Source organism: Cebus imitator, unplaced genomic scaffold (assembly GCF_001604975.1).
Source record: "Cebus imitator isolate Cc_AM_T3 unplaced genomic scaffold, Cebus_imitator-1.0 Scaffold4, whole genome shotgun sequence".
NCBI lineage: Eukaryota > Metazoa > Chordata > Mammalia > Primates > Cebidae > Cebus > Cebus imitator.
In genome coordinates this window covers 15,650,557-15,669,858 of record NW_016107319.1, presented here as the reverse complement: position 1 = coordinate 15,669,858, position 19,302 = coordinate 15,650,557, and the positions used below count along the sequence as shown (strand labels likewise).

Sequence of the window (19,302 nt, the reverse complement as noted above, 5' to 3'; positions counted from 1 at the left end):
GGCCACGTTGTTGTGCTTATTTTGCAGGCCCAGTAATTATGAATTGAATGCCAGCCGTGGTGAATTTTACGCAGTTGTGTGGTGGATATTTTTGCATTCCTATAAATGTTCTAATGCATTGTTCTGGGATACAGTTAAGTTACTTAGAAATAGTTTGATCCATCTGGAGTTTGCTTTTAAGATTTTTTTAGGGAGAACAAGAGCAGCATCAAGTCTAGGGCTAACTTTTCCCCACTTTTGTGGCAAAACCCTTTTGAGTAGTCTATCTAATCCTCCACGTATCATGAGATTTTTACATTCTGTGTAAGCTCTGAATATAGTTCATTGTAATTTCTTAGGATAATTCTTTCACTGGTCTCACATTGTTTTCTTTCATGGCTTGGTCAGTACTCAGCTGAATACTGCAGATCTCTGGAGCTGTGTTGCTTCGCAGCTTTCTCTGATCTGCTACTCTGCCCTGCAAGCTTTAGACATCTTGATCTCCCTGTACTTCAAGCTCTGTTTTCTCTACTCCCGGAGACCATTATGTTCTAACTGGGTTTCTGTTTCCTCCTCTGGGCCCTGCAAAGTCTTTCCAGTGATATGCTTGGGCAATAGCAGGTGTCACCATTTTGTTTCCTGTTTCTCAGGAATCAGTCTTTTATTGCTTGATATTTAATGTCTTGAAAACAGTTTTTCTGTATGTTATGTTAATTTTGCATATTGTTTCGGTAGGGTAAATCTAGGCCCTGTTACTCCGTCTTTATCAGAAGTGGAAATACTCTGATCTTTGAGTTTTATTTTTAAAAATTTTATGTTGTAGTTTTCCATTTTTCTCTTCTACCCCTTTTTTTGTTTTTCACTGTGTTTATGTTCATGTGTTTCCAGAGTCTTAGATTGTAGATGCCTTTTTTTTTTTTTTTTTTTTTTTTTTTTTTTTTTTTTTTTTTTTTTTTTTTTTTTTTTTTTTTGAGATGGGCTCTCGCTCTGTCACCCAGGCTATTGTATAAAGGCGTGATCTTGGCTCACTGCAACCTCTGCATCCCAGGCTCAAGTGATTCTCCTGCCTCAACCTTGCTAGTATCTGGGACCATAGGCACACACCACCACACCCAGCTAAATTTTGCAGTTTTTAGCAGAAATGAGGTTTTGCTGTGTTGTCCAGCTGGTCTTGAATTCCTGAGCTCAAGTGATTCTCCCACCTCGGCCTCCCAAAGTGCTGGTATTATAGATGTGAGCCACCACACCTGGCCTAATTGTAGATCCTTAGTGAAGCTGAATTGGCCTTCCATCCGTCAGTCAATCTCCTGGGTATTTCTAGGACTGTGCTAGATACTGTGAATAGGAAAATGACTAAGGCTAGTTATGTAGCCTCATAAGAACGCCGGTTAAGTATGAACTGCAATCTAGTGGGGAGTGTGCAACAGTATGGAATTCTTCAATGAAATGAAGTTAACCCCAAAAGTCTTATGTAAGTGGTATTGATAATGTTCTGTTAAATATATGCCCTTTAAGAAAATAGCTTTTTGGAAGATTATATCTGAAGGCAAATGTGAGCATAGCATTTAGTTCCATACTCTATTATGGAAGTGAATAAAAATCTGTACTATTCATTTATAACTGACTCCAAACATGTTTAATATTTAGTAGGAGGCAGAAATTAATTTTTAAAAAGTAGAAAAGTATTTCCCTCTGATTAGGAAAAAAGTGTCCTGGGGATTTTAGGCTCTTAGCATCAAGCTCTATGTAATTTTCCCTTTCCATTTTGCTTTTTATTTTCCTTGCTTGCTGTGTTCAAAGAACAAAAGCAACCTTCTTCAAGATAAACAAAGGTTTTCACTTTAATATGTTTAAATAGGTTAGGTACCAGAGAAACTTCCAGTGGCTAAATCATGTTGTGTCTGCTGTAAAGAATAGTCTACTTGTAAAGTGATATTGCTCTAACTTGAAGATTTAGTTCATATATCTGGGAGACGGGGGATTTTTTTTTCTGACTTTATCTTTGGTCATTTTATTTAAAAAAAATTTTAAGCAACAGTTGTATGTATTCATGGGGTACATAAAGATGCTGTGATACGTACAATATATAGTAATCAGATCAGGGTAATTAGCATATTCATCATGTCAAACATTTATTGTTTCTTCATGTTGGGAACGTTCAATATCCTGCTTCTAGCTATTTGACACTATATATTATTGTTAGTTGGAGTCATTCTACAGTGATAAAGAACACTAGAACTTAATTCCTCCTAACTGTAATTTTGTATCCCTTAAAAATTATTTCCCTATTTGTTGCTTCCCACCCCCACTTTTTAACCTCTAGTATCCTCTGTTTTACTTTTTACTTCTATGAGAAGTGAAAAACTTTTTTAGGGAGGGCTTTTGATACCAATCAGAGATCGAGTTCTTGAAGGAAGAATTAGCGTTGAAAAGAGAGTTTCTGTTCATTGGTTTTTTAAAGTATATATTATCAAATATTCCAATATATTTAAAATTAGTTTTTTTTATTAGTGGTGACTTAAATTTAACTCTTTATTGAGGAATAGCAAGCTCATGACTATAGAGAATTAGTGTGTGGAACAATAGACAAAAAAACTTAAAAAAAAAAGTAAATCTCACTCTGTTTTTCAACCTGCAGTATAGTGGTGCAGTCATAGCTCACTGCAGCCTCAAACAACTCCTGGGCTCAAGCAGACCTCTCAGCTCAGTCTCCAGAGTAGCTAGAACTATAGGCACATGCCACCACACCCATCTAAATTTATTTTTTGTAGAGATAGGATCTTGCTGTGTTTCCCAGGCTGGTCTGGAATTCCTGGCCTCAAGTGATCCTCCTGCCTCAGCCTCCCAAAGTGCTAGGATTATAGGCATGATCCACTTTGCCTGGCCCTGACAGAAGTATTTTATATCTTAATTCTGTGGTGATAGCATGTTATTGTCACAACTTTTTGAGAAGTAATTAGGAATATTTCCAATCTAAATGAAAAAATTATGAAGGATAACTTTATATTAAGATTTTTTCTATACCATACATGTAAGGAAGCACTAAATATAAATATTTTGAAGAAAAAACAATTTGAATATTATTGGCATAAAAATGCAAAAATGATTTTGAGTATAGAAATTTGAGCAAAGCAGTGTTAAGCCATTTAAGGGGAAAATACCTAAATTAGGTAAGTGGCTTTCTTAGCCTTTTTCTAATTTTAAGATTGTAAATGAATGTATACATTATGTGCATATTTATGCTTGACTTACCTGATTAATACAGTAGAAAGATATTTGTGTAATGATTATCTTCTCAAGGCATTATTTGAATTAAACAAAACTCTTTACTTGGTAAAGGTAATAAAGTTGTAAAGATACCAGATCATACATCTTTTAGTAGCATTTTCATTACTCTAAAATATTGAAATTTTATATTGAAATGTTTCTTTCATACAGATACAAGATAATTTCAGTATCTCCTATACTAAAATCAGATGACACCCTTTTATAGCTTGTTCTCAGTAATATTGGCATTGTGGCTTTGTTTTTGTTTGTTTTTTGAAAGATATCTTCAAACCTAAATATCTGTATTTTAATTTAGATCAATATCTAAGTTCATTTTGTTCTTTCTCTACAAATTTACCATCCAGCTCTTCACCTTATGTGCTGCTATGAAAAAGATAAAAGATATATTCATGTTCCTTGTTATCATCCCTTAATATTCTTTTGTGGGTACATTTTGGTTTCTTGCCTCCTTTCAAAAAAAAAATTTAGACAAGATAAAGCCTAAATTTTAAAATCTGAATTAAAAAGGAGCTGGAAATAGATAAATACCTCTTTGTTCTTCTCCTTCGTTACTACATTTGGCTTTTGACTCATTAAGATCGATATTAAATGCTATTTGAATAAGAGATGGCTTTTAAGATGCATCATTTAGAATGCAAATTATTTTTAAGCTGACGAATATTGAAAATGAAACAACCAAGTAAAGAGTCTGAATTATTTACAGGCCAAGGGCTTAAAGGTGCATCATTCCAGCACAAATATTAAATTATGAAATGGGAATTTCAGTTTGCCATAAATCTGTCTGCCACAGCAGCTTAAAATAAAATAATTTTACCCATCTAAAGCAACATCAATTTGCCAGTCAGTGCTTCATGTATCAAAGAGTGTTCTGTGAAAATATCAATATCATTGGTTAATATAAATGAAATTAATTTTTAAAGCTGGGCTAAAGGTTGACATCTGAAAAATTGCATTACTTTGCAGAAGAGAAATTTCTGTCTTCTAGTGAAATTTCAGGTCATGAGGGCAAGTAATTTTCACAATCTTCAATGGGAGCCAGTGAAATATGAACTTCATTGTCACCTAGCCCCAAAGCGATAAGATAAAATGAGCTGATACATCATTTGCTGTGGTTTTATCATCTCCCTCAGTAATTGGAAGAGAAAACATAAGAGTGTGTGTGTTTGTGTGCTCCCCTCTTGCCCCTCCCAACTGCCCCATCGTCCACACCCAGGCTAAAGCCATTTTAGTCCAATCAATACAAAGGTCACATAGCATTTTATTTATTTATTTTTAATTTTTCATACTGACTAAAACTGCCAAGTAGAACATTAGAGTAATGAATATGTTTAATTGAATTTGTCACCTATGAAAATGCTAAGGATACTGTACTACATCATAGTACTTGAAACCAGAAGGGAAATATACTGTATAAATGAAAAAAATTAAATAACAACACACGATTAATTTAAGAAGTAATTTTTTTTTTTAATGTATGACTTTCAGTTTTGTTGTTTTTTCAATTTTGGGGGCATTCTAAGTGTTCATGGATATATGTTTAATAACAAAAGTATCTTTACTTTTCCACCAGTCAGCTATATGTCATTGTCAAATTCAAAAAAGACCTCTAAATTTCACTTAAAGAATGTATCTCTGAAATTTAAAACTAAAAGTCATATGGTTGGTGATAAAGTAAATCCTTGAACCAACTAGAGTTCAATATTATTAGAATAAATTGAGTGCTATGCTTTGATATCTATCTTCAGAGAAAACTACAGAAAATATGTAAAAACTATGTTAATAAATAGTGATGCAGCTTTAAAATAATTGATTAAAATTACTTTAAGCTTGTTTGTTCAAATTATAATTATTGTAAAATAAAACCTATTTGCACATATGGTGAATTCATAGGAAAGTATTTTTCAATGTCTTTATTTCAAAGGTGGTTTAAATATTTGGTTTTCCCATATTAAAGCACAAACCTGTGACTATATAATTCTGTTCCATTAAAATGGGATCTAGTGAATATTTTCTAGACTTTCTTAGCCATGGTGTTATTGCTTAATGGATGATGGTATGATTAGTTTACATTTTGTATACTGGGTTAAAAACATTTTTCCTGATGTTAAATATATCTATATGGTTTGAAGATGGTTCTGTTGTGAATTTTTAAATACTATTATTAATATATATTATCTGATTTTATTCTTAACACCAAAATATTCAGAAATCAATATGGAATTGTCTGAAAATAAAGCTTCTATAGAAATTGGGAAATATTTGGCATAGGGATATGCTATGCTAGTTTTAAACCTTAGGAATAGTAATTTTAAAAATACCTTTTATTGGTGTTATATATGCAGGTTCCCATGTAAACATTTCTTGTTTTTGAGGTATAACATTTTTATCCCTTTTTAATATTTACCCTTCAAGAAGAATTTAAAAACATTTAAAATGTATTGAGGATAGTTTTTTAAAATAAAACCTCCCTGTCTATTCACTTAAAGGATTGGCTTTAACTATTTTAAATCTACTTTTTAAAAATGCCTAGTATTCAATAAATCAGAGTATATAGTTAGGCAGTGAATGTAGCTTTCTGTTTTTGTTCTTTCGTGAGGATAAGAAAACAAAAGAGAGTTTTATTTGGATAAATTTATAAGCTTTTACAAATGGACTGGTATAGGGAAAGTCAAAAATGCCTTCCTCTACTAAGAATAAGTGCAACAAAGTGAAGAAATTTTCTTATGTGTTCATAGCACACTATTTGTAGGACAGAAGGAAGAAATATGTGCATTATTTGGGAAAAATAATATATCCTTTTCAGAAGGCATAGTTTTCAGATAAAACTGTTAAAGAAGATAGGTTTAAGTTTTTTAAAGTAAAGAAATAGAATATGTCTGTATATAATATATATATATAAAATACTAAGTCCTTTCTCTCCTAACACACTGTCAACATTTAGTTAATAAACCAGCTTTGAAACAAATTATTTAAAACAATTGAAAGTTTAATTTACTAATAATACTAACAATAATAAAAAAAGGTGGTAAAGATTCAAAGAGAGTAAAGATTTCAGGCTATTCTGGAGTTGAGGTCATAACTTCAGAGCAATGGTAATGATACGGTTTCTATGGCAACTGATTCATTGGAGGGCTAGACCTCTGTCTAAGGTGCTGTCAGTGTGTGTAGAGTTTCAGTGAACAGAAAGTCCCAAAGAAGAGTCTGTTTCTACCTAATCCAGTTTTAATTGAACTCTAGAGACTTTGAAGTGAAGCCTCAGACCAGGCATATACTATTCCAATCAGAAATGAACCCCTTGCTTAGCTAGGCCTCAGCTGCATTTCAGTACTGACACCTTTCCCAAATGAATACTTAAAGAAATATTATTATATAAATTTCAGCTGGTAATGCTTTAGTTAAGAGATTGCTAGTTTCTATTTCAAATCTCAAATTTTTTGACCCTAATTGTGGGATTTTATTTAATTTTTTTCTTTTAAAAGATTAGGCTAGCTATTTTGTGTGTGTAAGATTTTGATTTTTGACACCTTTGGCAATTTTAAATAATTTTCCATCTCATGCTGTTTTTCCTTCTCTAAGTTTTAAAACTTCATTAAACTGTCATATTTAGCTTGAAAAGCATACTGTTATACATTTAGTATGATAACATTTATATCAGCTTTGAAAACATACAAAGTGATGTGGTTATGTTATTTATGGATATATATGTACTAATAGTATAAAAACTTCCATGCAGATGATAACCCTGAAAACAAGGATAGTGATTGGCTGTGACAGAGGAGGAAAATGGGATCAAGAAGGGTTATGCATGTCAATTTTAAGACTGTCTCTAATGCATTTATCAATTTCTTATAGATGTATACAATAATATGGCAATGTGTTATGATTTTATAAGGTTACTGAGTAGTAGATGCATGGACCTTGTGTCATTTTCCTTACTTTTAAGTATTTTTGACATTGGAATAAAACAAATTTTAAAGGACTATGACATTTACTGTGTTTCAAGTAGATCTTTGAATAACTATACTGTTTAAGGGAATGGAATATAAGTGGCAATTTTGCTTAATCAGAAAACCGTTTCAGTACATTAAAAATCTAATAAAAATGCTTTGATATACTAATTTCTGCTAATAATAGTGTAATCTAGAATATGATCAAATCTTTAGTTGTACGATCATGATTTTGCAATGATTGGATGCACTATTATGCACAACAGGTCTTATTATATATCTCTATAGATACAAAAGGTAGAATTTTCAGACCAATGTGTAATATTCCTAACATATCAAAGAGCTTAAAAGATTTTTTGTTGTTGGTTTTCCTTTGATTTTCCTTTTTCTCTTTTACCCAAGTGCAGGAAAATTTTAAGCAAATGTAGTTAGTTGGATTCTAGTTTAACAGATATTTAACTCTTTCTTAGAAATGTGACAGTGAGGTATACACAATGGAAGCTCTGTATTTTTGAATTAGATAACCTGGGACTAGATTAGATTCTGCCACTAACTTGCTAGGGAATTTTGTATCAAATATTTAACATGTCTAGGCCTCATTGTTCTTTGTTTTCTTTTTTAGTGACACGGTCTCCTATTGTTGCCCAGGCTGGAGTGCAGTGGTGCAATCATAGCTTACTGCACCATCAATTTCCTGGGCTCAAGTGATGTTCGAATCTCAGCCTTCTGAGTAGCTAGGGCTACAGGTGTGGGCTACCATGCCCAGCTAATTATTTAATTTTTTGTAGAGATGGGTCTTGCTGTGTTGCCAGACCTCAAACAGTCCTCCTACCTTGGCCTCCCAAAGCTCAGGAATTACCACTGTAAGCTACTGTCCCTGGCTTTTGTTTTTCTTTTGTATAAATTGGACTATAAATGTTGCAGAACATATATTTGATTCTCTAATATTTGGTAAATCTAGGGTAGCAAACTCAATACCAATGGAAACTAGGTAGATAATAGTAAATGAGTGAGTGCTGACATCACACTAATGAATAGTAATAAGTGAAGTAGTACCAAAATAGAGAGTGCATGCCAGTTATTACCATGTGGCATATAGATCCAGGTTTGCTGGATACCCCAGTTTTTCTTGAGAAGATGGGAATCCAAATATTTTTACAAATATCTGTTTTCTCAACTATTTTCAAGCATGTGAAATTTTGTTAAAATATCATGTGGGTCAGATATGGAGTGTAGGTTGCCATACATTGATTCATTTAGTCATTCTGAAAATTGCAACTTTGTGCCAGATATTTTTCTAGGCAATGTTAATAGGATGTATTCAAAGTATTTTCTCCAATAGAACTTAGATTCTAGTATTCTAATGCTGAAGAGACAATAGACCAGCAAGCAAATATTATAGTTTCAGGTAGTGGCAAGATATAGTGGCCCACACCTATAATCCCAGCACTTTGGAAGGCTGAGGCAGGAGGATCACTTGAGCCCAGGAGTTCAAGACCAATCTGGGCAACATAGTGAAAACTTGTCTCTACAAAAAAAAAAAAGTTAAAAGTTAGCAAGATGTAGTGGCATGTGCTTGTAGTCCCAGCTACTCAAGAGGCTGAGCTGGGAGGATCAGGTAAGCCTAGGAGGTTGAGGCTGCAGTGAGCCATGATCACATCAGTGCACTCCAGCCTGGGTCACAGAGCAAGACCCTGTCTCAAAAATTAAATTAACTCTTAAAAATTTCAGGTAGTGTTAAGTGTTAGGAAGAAAATCTCATGAGTTAGGGTTGGGATGAGTTGTTAATAGAGGAAGTGGGGTTTAAACCCTGTGGCTTCCCTGCAGAGGTGACATAAGAGGAGAAATCTAAATGTGAGAATGAGCGAACCATGTGGAGATTTGGGAGAACATTCCAGGCAGGGTGGAAAACAAGGACAAAACAAGACCCTGAGGAAGAATGAGTTGAGCTCACAGGCAGTCCCAGATACGAGGCTTTATTAGCAATTATAAAGAGCTTAAGAGTTTATTTTACATGTCATGGGAAGTCACTGGATACAATGAATTATAGGAATGATGTGATCTGATTTGTATTTTAAAATCTGGTCATAGTAGACTTCAGAGGTAAGAATAGGAGAAAGAACAAATGGAGCCCTTTGAAGACTCTGAGGCCATGGACCACCTGGTGGTATCTCTGGTCATAGTGCAAGAAAGGGATACCTGCAGTCTCTGAGAGTAATATTACTATTTTTGTCCTCTCTTTTCCTGCTCATTTACCTTGATTTTACATAGGTATTGATTATGTTACTGAATTAGTAGGATTTCTCTGTGATCCATTTCAAAACTGCATGCATGATTATCTTGTCCATTGAACTTTTTGTTTTGTATTTTCAAAAAACACTCCCCGTTAGAGTTATACCCATTCTTTCTGTTTCTAGATTCTGTGGTGTCAGAAATATAATCATTTTTGTAGAAAGATTGAAATACATACTTACTGACTTAAATAAGGATTGTTACTTTTGTTTTTTCAAAAATACATTTTGCATTGAAGAATGTAGATTTATTTGCCATTAGGATTTTGAAAATGAAAATGAATAAAGAAAAAACAGTTTGAGAAGGATAAATTTTTACTAGTTGTTATTTTTCCTCTTTGCACATCCCAACTTTATTCCTGCAATGCAATATCATAATCAAATGTTTCATTTGTAATTTTTAATGGTGGTTACTTTTGAGAGATATATCTTAATTTTTTTTAACTTAATTTGCTTTCATAGACTATCAGGTTTTGATAGCAACCTTTGTTAATATTATGTATAGTACTGGTGTAGAGAAATGCTGAGTCTGGTTTTCCTTGAACACTTTCACAATTAAGCCTTTGAAATGAACTTTTTAAAAAACAAAACTTGAATAACAAAGCAACAAAGTGGCTTAGGACTAAAGGCAGGATTACTTTGAATTGGCAAAGCATTTTAAGCAACTGTGTCTGTCACTTGGGATGACAAGAATTGTAACAAGTTACTCTGACAACCACCTACCCCATAGAGAGATTATGCTGAGTTCATTTGCAGGTTTGTGTTTAGCTTTAGCTGACAAAATGATACTTAACCTCTTATATAGTCGGGTCTTTGTGCTTTCTGAGTGAGTGACTGTTGCCTTAACAGTGACCTTAAAAGAGTCATTCTTTTTAAAGTTATGAACTGAATATATTTATATTATAATGTATGTAAAGCACTATTGGGCAAATTATAGTCATGTGAAACTGAATTGTGTATGTGATTTATAAGCATATATGACATTCTTTTGAGGTCTTTATTTCTAAGATTTTATCTGAAGTTTTACTTTCATAGTGTGGTTTAAAAAATCAATCAGTAAATGATGCAATATGTATTTCCTCAGAAGCAGTAGATTACATCATTGTTTTTAAAAGCCCAAATATATACTTAAATGTTTTATCATTTTACTTTGCTTTTTTAATTTAAACTTCTTTTCCATAAATTACAATTGATTTTCTTAATCTCCAAATTACGTAAATAACTATTAAATTATTTTTCATAAAAGGGTATTTTCTATTTTGACTGGGGAGAGAAGCAACAACAAAAAATGAATATTGTCATTTACCTGGGATTATTTTTTTCCTCATTAGATCCTGGCGTATACAGAAGGGTTGCATGGAAAATGGCTGTTCACAGAGATACGATCAATCTTTTCTCGTCGTTATCTTTTGCAAAATACAGCCCTGGAGATCTTTATGGCAAACAGAGGTAATATATTACAGAAGTACATTGTTACAAAGCGAACTTTCATCTCTTTAAGATAGCATTTTTGAACATAACCATATTGCTTCAATTTAGATAGTACTTTGTAGCCCACCCTCTGTTCTAGTGGCCTCTTTTTTTGAACTAAATGCTTCTTCATGATTTTTCCCACCTTGATTATTAGTCAAATCATTTGTAATATTTTGTGGCCATATCAAATTGGTAAAAGACTTTATAAACATAAGGAATACAAAACCATTTAATCAGGTCAAAGAGGAGTTTTGATGTCCTGAGCATTGCTCTGATGCTTACATTCCTAACGGAAGGTGTCTGCATTTTGGGAGAGGAATGGACGATTAAAAGATTCATACATCTACTTAATCTTTTGTCTGATATATTGCTTTTATAAAGGAACCGTGAGAAAATGATACTGATCTGTCCTGTTTGATCTGTATTAAATCATCCTTGAAAGTCGAACTAAAATTTAATTTGCAGTTTTACAACGGAACTTGGTGAAATCCGTTAAGACAAGAAGCGGGGAGACAAGTTGAACTTGAAGGAAAAGCATCATTTGTTATGAGTGGAGGCATACAATGTTATATATGTAAAACCTACTGATTTATTGTACATATTCCTGTTATTATATATACACGGATTGATGGTTTCTTACTTTTAAAGCTACACATAACTGCATGTATTCCACACAGACATTTTGTTTTTCCTTTGTGAAATTACCTGTCTTTAGGGAATACAAATTTCTTTAGGAAAAGATTTTTCTCTTTCCTTTTTGATCTCCTCCTGGCACATACCTCGTCTTCTAATGTAAACATTATTCTTCTGGGCAAATAATCAAGAGAATGTTTCACACTTTAGTTCATTCCACATCCTTGCTGTCCCAAAGGGGCTTTAGTCTTACAATACTTATTACTTGCTCATCCTCATTCATTTTCTTCTTTGAAATTTCTTATGCATACTTGTTTTTATATGTGTTTTCTGTAGCCTTTGCCTCATGGCCTTGACCATCTGCTATAACCTATGATGGTTTTATCTTCCACTTACTTTTTCCCCCTGAATTCAGTGTAATAGTGAATATGTAAAGGTGGCTTATTTAAAGGCTACACACACACACACACACACACACAGATAAAAATATATTTTTTTCTATATATATAGATCATATATATATTCTACATATAGAATACATATTAGAATATATTAGAATATATATATTCTGACTGACCCAATGAATATCTTCTAAACTCTCTCTCATAATTGTATGATTTTACTTTCATGTTCTTTAAGATGGGTAAAAATTTATAGATTACTCTGATAAATTAACATTTATATGCTAAATATGTTTACATATTGACATGTACTTCTTGGTATTCTCTTGTATGTGTAATTATTGAAATAGGATGAGAAAACATTTAAATTTGATTTCTAACCACAGAGGAAAACTTTTCCTTCAGGTCACACATTGTTTTGTATTATATGAACATGTGCTCATCTGAACATATGAAGAATAAACATATACACATTATAAAAAGCTGTTTTAAAACTTAATGATTGGAAAAAAAAGTAACTGATTATTTTATAGGTATATTGGTAGTTTTTTGGTGTTGTTTAACTATATAAACTTAAATGTTTTAATGTTTGTTTCTAGAAATTGTTGTAACTACCTTTGGCTTGCCAAAATTCAATTTTGTAAATTTACAGTTGCAGCTTCATGTCACATTATCTCAGCTGTCATTATCATTATTATTATCATGTTTCATAATCTCAGCTTCATGTCACATCAATGCAACATCAATTGTTATAACTCCTAATAGTATTTAGGAAGGAACTGTCTGTGGTAAAGGAGTTTTTAAGTGAAACGAATATTACCACTAGCATATTAATACTAAATCCTGATATATACTATAATAAAAGGAATGTAGTAAAAATTATATTTAATAGATACCTGAATTAAAAGTAAATATTTTATTGGACCAGTGAGTCAGTTTTCCAGAAAGGAAACTATACTGTGTTCTAATTTTTTAAATTATTTGCTGTAGTTGCTGTAATGTTCAACTTCCCAGACCCTGCAATAGTAAAGAAAGTGGTTAACTGTCTACCTCGTGTTGGCATTGGAACGAGTTTTGGATTGCCTCAAACCAGGTACTATTTTATATGAGAAATATAGGGAAAGCAATCTGTCTTAATAGTCATATTAATTAATTAGTATTAACATCTTATTAACATTAATTTATATTAATGTTCTCACTCATTTTGAAATTTATAACTTTGTTTTGTTTCATAGTAAATAATGATTATTAGTGTATTAAATTTTCTTTTGACTAAACTGCATTATAATATACTGTTTTCCCTAGCATATGGCATAGTGTCTAGCAGACTATATACTTAGCAAATAATCATTAAATAAAAGATTGCCTAACCTTACCCCAAGGAAGATGTATTTTGTAAGATTTACTTTTTATCTCTTTGGTGGAAAGTCTAAATACTAACCTTTTAAGAAAGATATGTATATGTATATATGTAGATATAGTTGCTATTCTTTTCAAATATACATATATAAAATATATATATCATAATGGTATACGTGTGTGTATTTTAAATATACACACATATGTTATCATATATATCATAGTGGTACACACATGCATGTATCAACAGAAATGCTACATGATCCAGCAATCCCACTAGTGGGTATCTATCTAACTGAAATGAAAACAGAATGTCAAAGAGATATCTGCACTCCTGTTTTCATTGCAGCATTACTCCCAATAGCCAAGATACAGAAATCAACCTAAGTGTATATCAGCAGATGAATAAAGAAAATCTGGTCACACACACACACACACACACACACACAGAGGAATGCTACTGAGTCTTTAAAAAGAAGGAAATCTTGTTATTTACAACAACATGGATGAACCAGAGGGCATTCTGTTAAGTAAAATAAGCAAGACACAGAAAGACAAATACTGTATGATCAAATATGTGAAATCTAAGAAAGTTGGACTCAGAAGTAGACAGTAGAATGGTGGCCACCAAGGGTGAGAGGTTAAGGGTGGGATGACTGGGAAGATGTTGGTCAAAGGATATAAAATTTTAGTTAGATTGGAAGAATAAGTTAAGAGATCTATCTTACAGCATAGTGACTATAGTTAATAACAGTGGATTGTTTTCTTAAAAGTTTCGGAGAGTAGATTACAAAAAATGATAAATTTGTGGAGTAATGCATATATTAAGTTGCTCAAATTAGCCATTTCATGATGTGTAAAAGATAAAAAACACCATAATCTTTGTTGGTTGCTAGTGGTCTGAAATATGAATATACCAAAATTGCATAATTCTCCTCATTGGTGAAAATTTGCTTTATTTCCACTTTTACATTATTATAAAAAATGTTGTGGTAAAATTATTTGTGTATTTTTTTATTTCAAGTTTTATGACCAATGTTTTATTTATAAAATAATATAATAAAAAATATTATGCTACCTTCAAGTACTATTTGCCTAAACAATGCTATTTAAAGGAGGAAAAAATCAAATTGCATAAAAAAGCAATACTCATTTATATGCTGCCCTGAAGAAATCCACTCTTTTTTTTTTCTTTTTCAGTAGGTAATTTGTTCCAACTTTTTTGAGTTATAATTGACAAATATATATTACAATATATTTAAGGTCTACCACATGATGAGTTGATATATTATGTACATTGTTAAATGATTACTACATTCAAGTTAATTAACATGTCTATCACCTCACAGTTACCTTTGTTTGTGTGGTGAGAACATTTAAGATCTACTCTCTTAGCAATTTAAATATGCAATTTAATATTATGAACTATAATTTTCATATTAAACATTAGATTCCAAGAACTTATTCATCTTATAATGAAAACCTTGTATACTTTGACCACATCTCCCCATTTCCCCTACTCCTCTACCTCTGGTAACCAAGAAACTCACTTAAATATAAATACATTGGCCGGGTGTGGTGGCTTACGCCTGTAACAGTGCATGGATCACGAGGTCAGGAGTTCAAGACCAACCTGACCAACATGGTGAAACCCTGTCTCTACTAAAAATACAAAAATTATCTAGACATGGTGGCACGTGCCTGTAATCCCAGTTACTCAGGAGGCTAAGGGAGGAGAATTGCTTGAACCTGGGAGGTAGAGGTTGCAATGAGCCAAGATTGCACCACTGTACTCCACCGGGGCAAGAGAGTGAGACTCTGTCTCTAAATAATTAACTAAATAAATATAAATACATGTGTAGGTTAAAGGCAAATGGAGAGGAAAAAGTATACCATGAAAACACTACCTTAATAAAAACAGCCAGCAAGGCATATCATTACTATATTAGTTTTTAGGGCTGTCATAATAAAGTACCAGAAATTGGGTAGCTTAAACAACAGAAATGTTTTGGAGGCTAGAAGTCTGATGAAAATCAAATTTTCATCAGTGTTTGTTCCTTCTGAGAGCTATGAGGGAAGGAGGATCTGTTCTAGGCCTCTGTCACTGGTTTTAAGATGCCTGTCTTCTCTCTATGTCTCTTTATATTGTTTTCCCTCTATGTATGTCTCTGTACCAGGTTTCTCCCTTTTAGAAAGACACCAGTCATATTGGACTTGGGCCCACACTAATGACTTTATTTTAACTTGATTACCTCTTAAAATATTTTCTCTCAGAATTGTTACATTCTGAGGTACTGGGAGTTAGGTCTTCAACATATGACGTTTAAGGAGTTATAATTCAACCCATAACAATTACCAAACAAAGCATTATATTAGCAAAGGAAAAAGAGACATACCATAATGATAAAAGCCAATTCATGAAAATGATCTTCCAATTTACATACATCTAAAAATAGAGCTTCAAAATTCATAAGACAAAAATGGATAGAAGTGGAATAAAATATAGACCTCCTCTCCCTGTTATGTCAGTAGAGAACGGGTAGACAAAAAATCAGTAAGCATACTGAAGACTGCAACATTATCAACCACCTTGATCTGTATCACATGTATAAAACATTTTAGCCAACTACACAAAATACATTCATTTTAAATACACATAGAACATTCATCACATTGACCATATTCAGCCCTAAAAAAAAGTCTTAAAATGTTAAGAAAGATTGAGATCTTGGATCTCTGGTTAATTACAGACCAGAAATTAGTTATAGAGAGATTTTTGGAAAGTCTCTGAGTATTTGGAAATTAACACACTTCTGCATAAAACATGGGCCAAAGATGAAATTACAAGGGACATTAGAAATTTTATACTAATTGAAAATAATAGCACAACCTATAGAAATGTTTAACATGAAGGTGATGAGGTGCCAAGTGTAGAGTTATAGCATTAAGTGATTTTGTTTAAGAAAGGAGATGGGAAGGGGGAAGGGGGTACGGTCATTGCCTAAAATCAATGATCTGAGCTTCATTCTGAAGAACGTAGGGAAAAAGAGGAGCATATGTGGCCAGAGTAAGCTGAAGAAAGAAAAAATTAATAAAAGTAAACGATAGAGAAAAAATCAACGCAATGAAAAGCTGTATCTTGATAAGATTAATAAATGTATTAATAGTAAACATATAGCAAAGACTTATGCAGAAAGGGAAGACACAAATTAACAGTATCAAGAATAAAGGATGGTGTATCACTACAGATACTGCAGACATTAAAAGAAAAATAAAGAAATATTATAAACAAATTTATGCTACTAAATTAGACAACATAGATGAAATAGATTCCTTGAAAGACATAAACTGTCAAATCGCACTAATGAAGAAACGGTTAACCTTAATAGCGCTACAAAGGAAACTGAATTGTAGTAAAAGACCTTACCTCAGAGCAAACTTGTAGTTCAGATGACTTCTATCAAATGTTTAATGAAGAAATAATACCATTTCTACACAAACACTTGCAAAAAATAGAAAAGGAGGTTAAATTGCTAAAAACATTATATGAGACCAGCATTACTTGAATACCAAATGCATACAAAGGCATTTCAAAAAATGGGAACTGCAGATCATCCTGATTGGAAAGGAAGAAATTAAATAGTTTTTTTTTTAGCATACATACTTGACTGTTTATGTAGAGACTCCCAGAGAATCTATGAGGAAAAATAAAAAACAATAACTGTTAGAACTAATAAATGAGTTTAGCTGTTCATAGCATACTGAGTCAGTATATAAAACTCAAAAACCCTGCGTATTAGCAATGAACAATCAGAAATTGAAATTAAAACCAGTGTTTAAATACTACTAAAAAATAAATACATATAGATAAATTTGAAAATGTATTTATAAGACCTCACTGAAAACTGTATAACTGTTTTGGAGAATTAAAACTTAAAAATGGAGAGTTGTACTATACCATGCTCATGGATTGGAAGACTCAACATTATTAAGATGTCAGTTTTCTCCAGAATTGATCTGAGGTTCAAAGCAGTCCTATCCAAAATCCTAGCATGCTTTTTTTTTTTTCTTTTTTAAAGAAATTGGCAAGCTGGCCATGCATGGTGACTCTCACCTAAAATCTCAGCACTTTGGAAAGCTCAGGTGGGAGAATCACTTAAGCCTAGGAGTTCAAGACCAGCCTGGGCAACATAGGGAGACTCTATATTTTTTTAATTAAAGAACAAAAGAGAAATTGACAACCTGATTCTAAAATTTAAGTGAAACTGTAAATATCCTGAATAATTAAAACAACTTTGAGGAAAAAAACAAGACTTAATATAAAATTGCATTCATTAGGATAGCTTGTTATTTGTTTAAGGATAGACTCATATAAACCAATGGAATATGACAGAGTCCAGAAAGAGACTGAAACATATATGATCAATTTGATTTTTGAAAAGATGTCAAGATATGTCCAGGGAGAAAAATGATCTTTTTCACAAATGATGATGAAAAATTGGTTATCCATATCCAAAAAGAAAAAGAACGTCACCCCTTACTTTACATATAAATTAACTTAAAATGTAACAGAAAAAAATGTGTAGACAAACATAAGTGCTAAAAGTAGAACCTCTTCAAAGAAAACATAGGGGAAAAATCTTTGTGACCTTGAATTAGGTAAATATTTCTTAAAATCTTTAATGGATTTCATCAAAATAAAAAGCATTTATTGTGAAATGCCACCTATTAAGAAAATGAAAATATATACCACCGACTGGGTTCAAATATTTGTTCAACTTATGTGTGATGAAGGACTTACATCCAGGATATGTAGGAAACACTAACACTATATAACAAGATAACCTGGTTATAAAAAGTAGAAGTTTTTAACAGCTGTTTCAACAAAGAATAAATATAGATGCCAAATAAGCACATGAAAACATGCCACACATCATTAGTCATCTGAGAAATACCAATTAAAACTACAGTGTGACCCCGTGGCATACCTATTTGAATAACTTTTTTAAAGTCTGACAATACCAAGAGCAGTATACAGGGTAACTGGAACCTCACATGTTGTTGATGGGAAGGTAAAGTGGTATGACCTCTTTGTAAACAATTTGGCAGTTTCCTATAAAATTAACCATGCACTTTTCCATACATCCTGGGAGTCTCACTCTAGGGCTTCTACCCTAGAGGAATGAAAATATATAGGTTCATGCAATGACCGTTTCATGAATATTTATAGCAACCATGTTCATAATCACAAAACTTGGAAATAACCAAGATGGTTGTCAACTGGTAAATGGATAAACTGTGATAAATCCATACAGTGGAACATATATAGTACTTAGTAATAAAAAGGAATGAAGTACTAATATATGCAACAACATGGATGAATTTGAAAATAGTATATTAGGTGAACAAAGCCAACACAAAAGGCTACATGCAGTATGATTCCATTGATAGGTCATTTTTGAAAAAGCAAAAGCAGAAAACAGAGCAGTGATTACTACAAGTTATGGGAAAAGAGGAGGAATTGCATACAAGGGAGAAGAGGAAATGTGGGAATCATGGAAATATTCCATGTCATAATTGATGTTGTTACACAACTCTCTATGTTTTGAAAACTCATTACATTGTTCACCTAAAAATAATGAATTTTACTCTATGTAAATTATTCAACAAATCTGATTTTCAAAAGCAACAACAAAGAATGTGTAATGTTAATGAGGATGTATAGGTTAGGAACTTAATATATATCCTACTAATTCCACTCCTAAGCATTTATCAAGAGTAATAAAAACATACATATTCACATTTACTTTTAAGGAAATATTAATAGCAGTTCTATTCCAGTCCCAAATGGTAAACATTTCTGATGTCCATAAACTGTGAGTGGCCAAACAGATTGTAGTATCTCTATACAATGGAATAAATGGAATATCA

General features: G+C 32.3%; 1 protein-coding gene across 1 annotated transcript in view; it reads left to right on the top strand.

Annotated features, from left to right (window-relative positions):
- Positions 1-19,302, top strand: part of LRBA (LPS responsive beige-like anchor protein) — a 727,560-nt gene that overhangs the window by 500,387 nt on the left and 207,871 nt on the right. Inside the window, exons 41-42 of the mRNA XM_037740751.1 lie at positions 10,837-10,954; positions 13,003-13,105. Of these exons, the coding sequence (XP_037596679.1) occupies positions 10,837-10,954; positions 13,003-13,105 (221 nt within the window). The remainder of the gene's footprint in view (positions 1-10,836; positions 10,955-13,002; positions 13,106-19,302) is intronic.